Source organism: Coenobita brevimanus, chromosome 70, assembly GCF_032717465.1.
Source record: "Coenobita brevimanus isolate Jiangsu-jjx chromosome 70, ASM3271746v2, whole genome shotgun sequence".
NCBI classification, from domain to species: domain Eukaryota; kingdom Metazoa; phylum Arthropoda; class Malacostraca; order Decapoda; family Coenobitidae; genus Coenobita; species Coenobita brevimanus.
Window position 1 is genome coordinate 41379259 of NC_137023.1, and position 13992 is coordinate 41393250.

Below are 13992 nucleotides of genomic sequence, written 5' to 3' on the forward strand. Positions count from 1 at the left end.
AGAACAAGGCTGTTAGAATTATTAACTACCCTGCCATTACAAATAAACTACCTCCCCTACAAGTAAGAAGGAATGTTGCCTCCCTTGCATTATTTTACAGATATTTTTATGGCAAATGCTCAGATGATGATGCGTCCATGGTGCCACCTCTCCATGCCTTCCCTCGTGCTACACGGGCATCTGGTAGCGCTCATGACTGGAATGTCACTCAGCCATATTGCAGAACTTCTGCTTATCAGAATTCTTTCATTCTCCGAACTGCATCTCTTTGGAACTCGCTTCCCCAGAGTTGTTTCCCTCCAAACTTCAACCTACAGCTGTTCATGTCTAACTGTTAAAGAAATTTTATGAACAGAGGACACCAGTAATCTGGTGTATGGATTATTATTTTTTTTTTTATTCATTTGTTTTTCCTTCCTCTGTTCAGTTATTAAAAAAAAAAAAAAAAAAATGATTTTATCCATACCCACAGAGATCCAAACCTCATTGGAGGTGTCAAGGGGTGGAGAGTGCTGGGGGTGTGCTTTGTGTGCATCTAGGGCATGTCTGGGATGTTTGTGAGGTTTGTATTTATTTTTTAAAATGCAAAATGGTTTCCTGTACACCAGGAAACCATTTACAGTGCTGGGTGGTAATCATATAGCCACATTATGGCACCTGGTGGTTTAGTGGGTAATTAAGGTGCTCCAATTGAATTGAGCCTGTGCAGGTTTATATCCAAGGGGTGGTTGGGGTTAATTGCTCATGCAGTGCCACTCAGGGATGAGTGAGGCCAGTCTCTCTCATCTTAAATGTCAGGACCAACTTGCCTAGCCCCAGGCTCCTACACTCGTCATGGGTCAACACTGGATTAGATGATAAGTGATGAGTGAAAGAAATTTTTTTGCAGGAAACATGAGTGGTTCCAGAAGGACCTGCCTGCTTACCTCTTCCCCCCACCTTATGACCACGACAACTCTGTTATTGACCAAGAGGCGGTGTCAGAAGTATGTGAGGTATGTGATTCTCCTTGGTTATTCTCTTTAGTTAAGGAGACTGTATAGCACCTCTTCCTTACCCATCTACTTCTGTATTTGGCATGTTAACCCCTGCACTTTTATGTAATTATAATTTAATTCTTGGTACCTTTAGGTGGCCATATTCACCTCAGGAGAAACTGTTCCAACTGGATGGAAGAGATATAGCCTCTGTTAACTCCATCAGCATAAGAAATTAGTCCTGTAGTGAATAAAATATTCCAGAGAATTAATATAGAAAAAGATATAGTTGTAGTGAAGTCCTCAGGAACTTTTCATGCTGTTTTTGCACTTTGTTGATATTACAGACATGCATACTGGTACTTGTTTTTGCACTCTGTTGATGTTACAGACATGCATACTTGTTTTTGCACTCTGTTGATGTTACAGACATGCATACTTGTTTTTGCACTCTTGATATTACAGACATGCAAACTTGTTTTTGCACTCTGTTGATGTTACAGACATGCATACTTGTTTTTGCACTCTGTCGATATTACAGACATGCATACTTGTTTTTGTACTGTTGATATTATAGACATACATACTTGTTTTTGCACTCTGTTGACGTTACAGACATGCATACTTGTTTTGCACTTTGTTGATGTTACAAACATGCATACTTGTTTTGCACTTTGTTGATGTTACAAACATGCATACTTGTTTTTGCACACTGTTGATGTTACAGACATGCATACTTGTTTTTGCATAATGTAGATATTACAGACATGCATACAATACAGTACAAGAGAATAATAAGATACTGTACAGTACAAGAGAATAATAAGATACTGTACGGTACAAGAGAATAATAAGATACTGTACGGTAGAAGAGAATAATAAGATACTGTACAGTACAAGAGAATAATAAGATATTGTACAGTACAAGAGAATAATAAGATATTGTACAGTACAAGAGAATAATAAGATATTGTACAGTACAAGAGAATAATAAGATATTGTACAGTACAAGAGAATAATAAGATGTAATGCACAAAACAATCAGCCAAAGACATGATGATCAAAAGCTTTCTGAGCTCACTAGAAAATGGCCTTTTGTAGGGAGGTTTTTCTTCCTGTGACTTATTTCAAAATGCATCTTTAAGGAAAAATACATAACAGATTTGTACAGACAGATATGCCTGTGAGGTGGAGTGAGGATTCTGAAAGCTTGAATGATGTGTGGATCTGTGTGAGATCCACTTCACTGAGTTGTCAGTAGTTCTTCCATTCTTATGCTGCTTATTTTTCTGTTTGTGAGCCTTACTTTATGTCATCCTTTCATTTTATTAATTTATTTATTTTTTTAAATAAGGGATGGGGGGAGATATGGTATGAAGGTATTTTTTGGCTTTTTGTTTTTTAGTTCTGTCCAGTGTGGAAATAGTAAGGTGGAAGGGAAGAGGAGGATGAGGAGGGAGACCGAGAGTGAGGTGGAGGAGTGTAGTAAAGAGGTACTGTATATGAATGGTGGTGGCATGAGTTGGAGGAAGGGCAACCTGATGGCAGAGGACAGGGCAGCTTGGAGGTGATTTGTTTGTAGCCACTCCTTGCGGGATTAAGGCATTTACCTATAGATTGATAGTTAGGATTGGCTTTGAGCGTATATGGAATGAGGGACTATATTTGACCTGGTATTAGGTTCCTAAAAGGTTTGTTTTATCTTGGCCACCATGGGAAAACTTGCAGTTTGTGACAGGGCTTTGGAGTCGGTACGCCAAACATCCAACTCTGACTTCGACTCCTTGATTTCTTGTGTGTTCGGCTCCGACTTTGACTCCGACCCCTTGGACCCTCCCTATAATAAATGTCCCATGATGACTTAAACAAGATGTCATTCCAACATAACCTCATGAATTGTCAGGCTACTTTCAATATTTATATCCTTAAAGGTTTGATTTTAATGGTTGTAGCCACATTATGACAAAAGATAGTTTCTTAAATGCAATCAAGACTGAAACTCAGGACACAGGTAGTTAAATTTGCTATAATTTTATTAGACTTAGGCAAGGAAGAAAATCTATAAACATACTGTATTGAGAATTTGTGAGTACGATCACTGCGGGGTGGCTAATCAGGTAATGTTGGGTGTATGGATGGGCTGGACTGACTTGCACATGCACAAAAGTCCCACCTCACAGCTTACAGGTACTGGCAAATGCTTCTATGTCACTTTATGCTGTAACCATTTTGATCCTAGTAATTTTGTATGAAGAAACTCACCTCTAGATTATATCTATCTGTCTTTCTACAGTATACTGTATACTTGGGCTGCTTCCCTTAAAGAAAGAGAGGTAGCTGAGACAGGATGACAAACTCCCAGTTTACTCATAACACACATTCATTCACATCTAATCCCCAAGGGAAGAAGGGACAGATCCTCACCACACCACACTGCACGAGGGTCAACTGTGCAGTGCAATCAGCGACATCCGCAGCAGGGCCTGACAGCAGAGCTGGTTTACCCCTGCCACGTCATAATGGGCCCATCCCGTTACCTGCACCTGACCTAATCAGCTGATCAGATCTAAATTCTAGAATAAAAAAATTATCCAGACATGTTCTCTCAGTGAGAAATATGCTGATCATGTTGTCAGTTTACATTCTGTTCTTGTCGTTCCATCGACAGACGGCAGCATCTGTGTTTATGTTCAACATAAACGAAGAACAGGAAAACAACAAACAAATCCTAAATAAAATGTGGAAAATAAGAGAAAAGATAATAAAAAGAATTGCAGCAGCAACAAGAAATAAAACTGAAAAAGCTGTCATTCAGTAGGCAATAGTTCCACATTACATCTACATTGTTTAAAAATTTCTTTACTGGTGATCAGAGTCTGAGTCGGGACTTTTTTATTGACTCCGACTCCTGCATCACTATAATTGCTTCTGACTCCAACCCCACATGTCCGATTCCGACCCCACAGCCCTGGTGTGTGATACCAGGCAGTTTCAGGTAGGAAGGAAAATACTCATCATATGCCATGGATGTGGTCCAAGTGTCACAGATTTTTCATACGATTGGTACTGTAAATTTGAAGAAATTGGCAAATTAACTTTAAACTTGACAATAGGACTTAAATGCACTATTTTATTTACACTTTACTGTGGACTCAGTATAAAAAATAATAGTCACTTAGGCATCGATAAATGACAGCTTCATGTATCTGACTACCTGGAAGGACAAATTAATGCAGTCTGTCAGGGATGACAGTTGTTGCAGGGGTTGTAGCTGCTTAGGGAGAGAAATTTTTCCTGGAGGACTTTTTGGTAGGGCCACTCTTTACAATATGTTGTTTCAGGCAGTGGATGGTTATTTTGACTGTTAAGGCATCACATAAACTGTTTAGTATGATCATGCTTTGACCACAATAGAAATTCTAAGTGCATCCCTAGTAATGTTAGAGATAATTGGTACTTTTTATTGTCAGAATCAAATCAAAAGTTTACTAACTGTTTCTGCCAGCTGGTGGATAGGCTTGTGAGGTGGAGCCAGGATTTTAGGGTCTTGAATAGTAGTTGAATAAATGTCAAGCCCATTTCACAGAGCATATTATCGATAGTATTCATCTTTCATACTTTCTCTTTCCTTATTTTCTGGATTGTACCCAGGCACGGATTAAGGGGGGAACATGGGGGCATTCCCCCCTATTTTTGGCATAGCAGTTATCACTGATTATAAAAGAACAATGAATATCTTACAGCACTTGCACTTGCCTGTATTACTGTTCTCCTGTGATTGAAACAAGTGAGGTAAATGAGCATTTTAATTTTTTAATTCTTTAAGTGCATTAACTCCTACTCGCCAGGGGTTTTCTGACATCACCCACTTCTCACTACAGGGGATTTCCATGATTTTTGCAAAAATACTCTTATTTCAAATTCTAATACAGTATCTGCCAAACCAAAATAGCTAGAAAAAAAAATTAGAAATACATAAGACTCACCAATTCTTCCTCTTTCAAGTGAAAGTATCATCAGGTCTCCAGGTGGTCCCGTCAATCAGGAAGGATAAGTTAAAGATGACTGGTTTTCCTTGTTTTGGCGGGCTGTTTCCGAGCACGTACCACTGCCGGTGACCTTGGACTCGCTGGCTAGCATTGGGAGCACTGACCGGAGTGGTGGTTGTAACACTGCCCGGCCTTCCTTCGAGGAAACCTGGAGTTTTCCACTTACTTTTTTACTTTTCAATACTCTCCGTCATAGAGATGAGTCGTCACCCTGTTCATGTGGCTCCCCATAGGGTTTTCTGCTTGTTTCATAATGCCACTGTGCCCTGTAGGTGTGTGGGAAAAGAACAGCTCTTTGATTTTCTGTGCTCACTTCTTGCATCAGTTATAATAATTTCCCTCTACTACGGCACTGATATTTGCATTTGACATCACGATTATGGGTAATTGCACTTTGAGAAGTAAATGCTGTGGCTGTTTCACATGGTATGGTTGAGTATGAGGTAACTACTTGTACTAAAATTGTGACTGATTTGTCCTAATCAGGGGCATCGTGAAAATATTACTAATGTTATATATGGCTTACATTTTTTGTACTTCACATCACAAATATGCTTTTTCTCACATATTCACCATTATTTTCTGAGTAACAAGGGAAAAAATGTAGTTTTAGCCAACCAGGCCATTTTCTTTCTCACCTGCACACTCCTGGTTTTCTTTCACATAGCAGGTAGGGTTACTCAAGGTATTTCCAATCATTGTTTCACAAATAACCATAAACAGTAACACTTATTGCATTGCACTGGTAAAACTTACTATAAAACATGGATAACACATACTAGATATATTCTGTCTCTTGCCAGATGGTGCCTTAATCCCGTAAGGGGTGGCCAGAAACAAATCGCCTCCACGTCGCCCTGTCCCCCACTATTTCACTGCCCTGCTCCCAGCTAACATCCCCCTCTCTCAATATACCTCTCCACTTAATCCCTCTATCTCATCCTTGCCTCCCCCTCCCTCGCCCCCCTCCACCTCACTCACATACACTGTCCTTGTCAGTCTCACTCTTCGTCATCTCCACATGGCCAAACCACTTCAGTGTGTTTCCTAATGCTTCCTCTCACATCCACAGGCTCCTCTCAAATAACTCATTTCCCCTGCTCTCACCTTTGACTTGTGTTCCTCCAACAAGGTCCAAGCTTCATTTCCATATGTTAGAGTTGGTATTACAATACTGTCATGCAGTCACTTTTTCACCTCCATACTCACTTTCCTGTTTCTTCTCACTGCTTTGACTTCATTCTTCTCGAGGACCATAACTTTACTCCTCCCTACATTCATCTTTAGATTCTGTTTCTTACACACTCTCCCAAACTCATCCACCAATCCTTTTAGCTCCCTTTCATCTTCACTTTACAACACAATATCATCTACAAACAACAGTGCAGGGAGTTTCCAAACACTGCCATCTCTCATTAGGGCCACTCTAACATCGACTGCCCTACCTTGTATCTCTTATAACCCCATCCATATACAGATTGAACAGCCATGGAGACATGACACATCCCTGTTTCAATCCAACCTTCAAATAGAAAAATTCACTCACTTCACTATCCACACGCACTGCAGCCTTAGCACCCTCATACATACTCTTCACGGCATTCAACAACTTCCCATCTACTTCATTCTTAATACTTTCCTCCACAATCCTTATGTACCCACCCTGTCATATGCTTTCTCCAAATCCATGAATGCCTCATACAACTACTTTCCCATCTCTAGAAACTTTTCCACTGAAGACCTAAGAATGAATATCTGATATACACAACCACTTCCCTTCCTAAAACCTCCCTGTTCTTCTCAAAATAATTCCTCTGTTATTTCCCCAACTCTGTCAGTAAATATCCTACCACATACTTTTCCTGTTACACTAAGAAGGCAGATGCCTCTATGAGCACCACACATTTCTTTTTCCCCCCTTTTCTTTGTACAGGGGAATAATTGTACCTGACTTCCAATCCTCTGGGACTTTACCTTCCTCCCAGGCCAATCTGCACATCTTCCACATCCATTCTACTAAAGTCTCACCAATCTAAAACCAAGGTTTGGGTGGGGTCTGGGGCTGGGTGCAGCCATGCCATACTTCCTAAACGAGCGATGAGTAGATTCTGTTATATATGTAATAGGCATCACAGATAGGTACACACATACTAATACAGTATAAACGTAAGTATTCTAGCATATCAAAGGAAGGTAATCTTGTAATGCATATGGCTCTTGTACATCAATAAAGAAACGTGGCATACATATTTTACAGTGTTGCTGAAAAAAATGTAGTTACTTTTACCGACTTTCACGGTAGTTCTAAGTTGGGTAAGTAATGTAACAATTACATTTATAATATAATTTGAAGGAATCAGTAGAACATACGCTATTTTATTAATAGAAATAAATAAGTTAAAACACTCACGAGCGGCAACATCCAGGCCCATACTAGGAATCATAAATTATATGAGAGAGAGAGAATGCGATTTTTAAATTCATTATTTTGGTTATAATTGTCTTTACACACACACACATACACAAACACACACACACACAGAAGTGGGTGAAGTCTTGTCACGCCAGGTGGCGAGATGTGAGCGGCGAGTTCTGACGGTGTCAGGTCAGCCACTAGCCAATCAGAGTATAGGAAACAAGGCAACGCTGTACGCCGGGAAATACCCGGCTGGACTCCACCCAAACCTTGGTTTTAGATTGGTGAGACTATACTATTTCTCCCCCATGCTTCAGCATTTCACCACACACTCCTTCAATTCATGGGGCTTTCCCCATTTTGACTTTCTTCATTGCTTCCACAGCTTCCATCCTACTGATTTCTTCCTCTCTTCACACATCCCTCCATCTCCCAGCCAATCCCCAGCCACGTATACTCGCATTACATTTCACTTATGTAAAAAAAAATACATGTGCGTACCTGTTTAGTATTTACAATTTCCCACACACCTGCTTAGTCACTGAGCGTTTTCCCTGGCAGTAAGGGCAGAACTTTTGTGAGGGTTGATGATGCAATTGGCCTCACGTGTGGGGGAGAGGAATCGGATGAGGATGATGAGGAAGACATCACTCTACATTCTACCATGGCCGTGTACAGATTGAGCTATGCCTCATTGAGGTACCTTGGGTATCTACCTACCTTGTGGTTGTCATAGAAAATGGTCATGGAGTCAAAGGATAGTGGGAAGACACTTGTGGCTATGCACGTCAGCTGGCATTTCAACACACCCAATATCGTGACAGCTATACATGTCAACCAGCTTGTAGGAAGGGATAATTCTGCTAGGAATCATTCCCCCCCATCCTTTTTCAAAGTAGTCAATCTGACCCTGCTACCTCATCCTATTCATAGGTGGGAAAAAAATATGTCATGATAATGATGATGTTTAACCCATAAACTGCAGCATTAGGACTTCCCACTCTTCCCATGGTAAATAAAAAAGTCTGTTTATTTAAAATGACTGTTCTTAGATACAAGAGATCGTATCGTATCATGTATAAGGACTTCATCATGCTTTCATGTGTCAGTCTCGTTCCATTAAAGGCGACTTTCCAGGCTACTTGATTTCTGGCAGCCTCCCTATCGGTCCCCTATCCTTGAGATCGCATTGTATTACAGTACAGGTACTTTGTCCCACATCCTTTTTAGTCTGTCTTCTCGCAACCGTACTCTTGATGCTCACATCAGAGGGGCTGATGGGATGTTTGTGAAGGATGTCAAAGTTATAGGGAGTGAGGAGTGTGTGTAGTAGCACAAATACTGATTCAGTATTGCAGTACTTAATGTTCCTACCAACTTTTGGTAGCTAAGAAAGGAAAGCATTGTCTTTCTCCTTTTCTTTCTCCTTCTGTAGTAATTATTATTTTCTTTTTCAACAGAAATTCCAAGTTGAATCATCTGAGGTCCAGAGTGCCATCTTGTCTGAAGACCAACACAATCAACTGAAGATTGCTTACAACCTCATCGTGGACAACAAGCGCTTTGCTGATGCTAATGCCATGTATAGGTAGGCGTCTCATGCTTTAGTTCCTTGATTTCCCTTCTGAGAACCCCGCAATAAGAGAGGACCATGACAAAGCCACATCCTGGCTTCAGTTCTCATAATGCAGGAATCCCCCTCTTCCCCCTTCTTTATTTTCTAGGATTCTTTTTTCATGCTAAATGTATAGCAGATCAAAGAGAAATTGGCTATTAAAATTCTGTTGCTTCACATAAAGCTGTTAACCCCTTAACCGCGGGGCGTCACTTTCGTGATGCTTGGGAGCAAGGGATCATACCGCGGGGCGTCGCTTTTGTGATTCTGTGTTATTTTGAATTCACCCGGGCTTCCAAGTGGTGGCTTGTATCATCTATCAGTACTGCCAGTGTCCAACACTAGTCAGCACTCCTAATCTCATCTGTACTCCCATCCATTGTTGACAATTTAGCCATTTCTCCCCGTTCTTGACTCCCCTCCCTACCCCCCCTCCATTACCCTATCCTCTCGCCTGCCTGGCCGTGCTACACTGAGTAAATCTTCCCTGGAATTTTCCACTGATTTCATCCATTGAAATAAGCCCTATGCCCAATTCTTATACCAAATAATATATACGAGAAAGAAATAAGGTAAGTGAGAGTGCCATACACCTGGAATTGGCTAATTATCACCTGACATCACCTCACGTGCACTCGTTCGCTAATTTTCGCTGTTTATTTCCCCTTGAAATATGCCGTATAATCTATTTTCGTAATAAATATACATATAAGGAGGGAAGGGAGAAGCCTAAGTGATATTTACATTCACCTGGAACTACCTAATTTATAATGTATTGTCTAGATTTCCTGTCAATCATTTCACTGCTATATATTAGCTGCTGTCAAGAGGCTAACGTTGGCAGTAATGATTTCCCTAGGTAGGCCATCACCCCGGCCCACCCTTATCAGTTCACTCTCATCTTCCAATGTGGAGGTGCGTCTGTTTGCTCTTGCTGACTTCAGGGACTTTTCACCCCCATGCAAAGGGCCCTGTGACCTTTACCCCCTACTAAACCTCGTGTAGAAAGAGGTAAAGGGCTGACAATTGATAAAAGAGTGACTACAATCTTTCTGTTGAGTAAAACAGTGCAAGTGGAATTGTAAATAATGTGTAAATAATGTGTAAACAGCAAGTGAAAGTAATGAATGCAAATATACGTGAACAGTGGAAAATAGTTTTATAAGTTACTTCAAGTGACAGTGCATAACACAGTGTAAATAAAATAGAAATGTAAATAACGTAAATAAAATAGAGAACGTAAATAGAAATGTAAATGAGTAGTATTATAAGAATACGAGTATATACCCTAGGAGTAATGAAAGTGAAAGTTTCACTGTAGCATGTCTGAATACTATGAGTTATGAGAGTGAAGGTGAAAGTGACATTCACTCTCAATGCTAGTATACAGGACGAGAAAGTGAATGCTACGTATTTTACTGAAAGAAATTGAATTCCTACAGTGACAATAAACTAATACTACTGAAGGAAACTTATGGATAAAGACTGTAGATATATATAAGTGTTATATAGTAATAGAAATATAAAGTGTGAGGGGTTTTATGAATAATAAATGACAGAATACCAACAGCGAACTAGCGCAAGTGGGAAGGTCATACGCGCTCGTAATTTCATTGCTTTCACAGTGGTTTTTTTTGGAGTATGGATCCCAAACTACTTGATAATCATAGAGTAGTGTTTATAGTGTTAATATCTGGCTGTGGTAATCGTATTACGGGTTGTCGGGAAGTGTAAAGTGGAGACTTTGTTACCCAACTTCAGAGGTCTCCACAAGTCCTACGGTAATCGAGGAAGGCTCAACAAACATCCCAGGAGAAAGCTGAAGTTATGTGCCATATGCATATGTAATATTAATATTCTAGGACTAATAACTGATTTTTGGCAAATATTTTTTGAGAGTCTGTCGAAGCCCGAATAACTCCGCTTGAGACGCAAAACATTGGGAAACATGCCTGCGGTGTAAGGGTTATAAGTAGTACTGTACATGCAGGAGTGAGCTGATTGTGTTCCTGTACGTGCCATGGATATCCAAGATGTAACACAGTCTTACCACTCCCTTGGAGTTCAAAATTTCAGTTGTAGTGATGGCTGGCTGTGGATGTGTAGGAGATGCCATGGCGTTGTTAAGAAGACCATAACTGGGGAGATGCTCAGCACCGATGTTGATATTGTGGAGCCATTTGTTCAACATCTTTGGAAGGTGACGGAGGAGGAGGGCCTGCATGATCTATACTTGAGTGAGACTGGGCTCTTCTGGCATGCAGTCCCTCAAAATACCCAGGCTTCCAAAGGTGTTAGCAGCACCCTAGGGCATAAGACAATGAAGAAGCATCACTCCATTCTGGCCTGTGCCAATGCTGATGGCTCTCATCGAAGTGCTACCCATAAGTTACAGTAATTTGAACTTTGTAGGAAAATAGGTTACTTTACCTCCTAGTTCTCACTCTCGCCTTCAAAATAGTCCCCTTGGGAATGTATACAATGGTCCCAGTGTTTTTTCCATGAGTCCATGCATCCCTGGAAGGCTTCAGGCATGATGGACTTGAGCACCTCCTGCGATTTTGTCTGGATCTCCTCAATCGAGTCAAATTGACATCCTTTCAGGCGCAATTTCAACTTGGGAAACAGGAAAAAGTCACAGGGGGCAAGGTCAGGTGAATAGGGCGGGTGGAGAATGACTACCATGTTAGTGGAACCCAGGAACTGCTGGGCAACAATTGATGTGGGGGCGGGGGTGTTGCCATGATGCAGGACCCAGTCCTTGTTCTTCTACTGTTCTGGATGTTTGGGGCAGATGTTCTCCCTCAGATGCCGCAAAACTTCACAGTAAAACTTTCCGCTGACAGATTGACCAAGTGGGACGAATTCCATGTGAACAGTCCCTTGGATATAGAAGAAAACAATCACCATTGACTTGACAGTTCTGCGAACTTGATGTGCTTTTTTCGGCTTCAGTGAAATGGGAGACTTCCATCGCGATGACTGCTGCTTTGTCTCTGGGTCATAACCATAAACCCATGATTCATCACCAGTTATGACCCTGGAGATGAAGGTGATGTCATCTCTGACCTGATTCTTGAGCTCCCTGCAAACTGCAACGCGATGTGCCTTCTGCTCGTCACTCAGCAGTCTTGGCACAAATTTTGCGGCGATGCATCTCATGCCCAACACGTCCAACAAAATGTGTTGCACGCTTCCATACGACAGTCCATTGATATCAGAAACATCATGGATAGCTTGTCTATGATCTGCAAGGATAGCCTGATGAACATTTCTGGTGGTGTTGTCATTGACGGTCATCCAGAACGGTCATCGTCTTCGATGGACGTTCGTCCTTCCTTGAACCGCTTGTACCAGAAAAATGTTCTGCTTTGGGACATGGCATTGTCACCAAAGGCTTTCTAAAGCAACCGGTGAGTTTCTGCAGCCATCTTGTTGATCTTGAAGCAGAACTTGATGCAGGTTCTTTGTTCCGCGAGGTCCGCCATTGCAAACCCGCCAAACCACCTGCACACCACATTACAATAGTAAGCGAGCTCAACAACACGTCTGCTCACAGACACGGCTGGGGCCACTCTGATGCACAAGGGATGCTGCTGACTTCTCCCAGCGGTAAAAGGCAAAACTGCAAACGGTTGGCTCCCTGTGTTCAAATTAATGGAACTTTTGGGTAGCACCTCATAGTAGGTAAGAGCAAGCAACCTAAGTCACTCAAGGACATCATGGCCTGCTGTTTTGCATCTTCATGCTTATATTCTTATGTCATATCTCCTGCTGTATTTCCAGTTCTTTCATTTAGTGAGATCTTGCTCATCCATCTTAATACTCAAATTTCTGTGCACTCCAATCCACATATATCTTTCTCTCTTATAGAACAGGTCTCAATACCATACAGGATAACTCTTCTCACACATTTTGCAAAGTGTTCCCTTGGCACAAAAGGAAGTCTATCATTGCCAGGAGAGGCAGAAGTTCCATAAATTTCTTCCATCCACTTCTCGTTCAGGAAGTGGAACTAGCTTATGCTCATCCTTCTGCATCCATCATGCCTTCCAGATATCAAAGCTTCACACATCCAAAGTGGCTCTTTCCCCAATTTGCACACTTTCCATAGGTCTGTGAAGTGAAGTAAGGATTCTGTGGGCTTGAATGACAAGTGAATGAGCATATGACCCATTTCATTAGAGATACTATATATTAGTTCTCCATCTATCATGTTTTCACTTTCCCTTCCTTCTGAACCCTACCTCACTGCATCCATAGAGGCAAAAAAAAGGTCAGGATGATTATGATGGTGGTGGTGGTGGTGGTGATGATTTTTTTTTTTTTTTTTTTTTTGTAAATTATCAGCCAGTTTTGGGCATAGATGTGATATACTGTATAACTTCTTTGGTAAAATTGCAACTTGTTTGTCTTTACCAGCATCTCGGCATTCTACACGGGTGGCTCTCCTCCTCCACCCAACCCTGCTCCTCCAGCCTTCAGTCCATCAGACCCCAACCCCAGCCCCTTCAAGCCTCATCCTGAGAGGATTGCACGTGAGTTGTCTGTTCAGACTTCTCTTTCTCACTCAAGTTTCAGTCTTTTCATTAGATATATGAATAGTTTCGTGATGTATTCATGTTATATGCTCTGGATATGTGCTCATAAATTTCAGGTATCCAGATTTGAAGTACTGTAATTTTTTCATCTCATCTTGCCATCTCAGTCACTCTGCATTTCAGAGTCTTTTGATTTTTTTCTTCTTTCCCATTTTACTAGCTTGCCCTGTATTAATTGAGGAAGAATGGCTTTTGCGGTGTTCATTTATATTATTCTGTAGGTAGACACCCAGTCCCAGTCCAGTAGTTTTTGCAGGGTAGATATCATTAAATAGTATAATTTTGATTTTGCAGAAAGATTTGAATTTTTGTGTTCAGTGTTTTATATTTCCAA

At 41.0% G+C, this 13992-nt stretch overlaps 1 protein-coding gene across 1 annotated transcript in view; it reads left to right on the forward strand.

Moving 5' to 3' along the window:
* The window catches only part of AMPKalpha (AMP-activated protein kinase alpha subunit), a 102846-nt gene that overhangs the window by 37326 nt on the left and 51528 nt on the right, over nt 1-13992 (forward strand). Inside the window, exons 8-10 of the mRNA XM_080277513.1 lie at nt 890-995; nt 8903-9030; nt 13480-13595. Coding sequence (XP_080133639.1) covers nt 890-995; nt 8903-9030; nt 13480-13595 — 350 coding nt within the window. The remainder of the gene's footprint in view (nt 1-889; nt 996-8902; nt 9031-13479; nt 13596-13992) is intronic.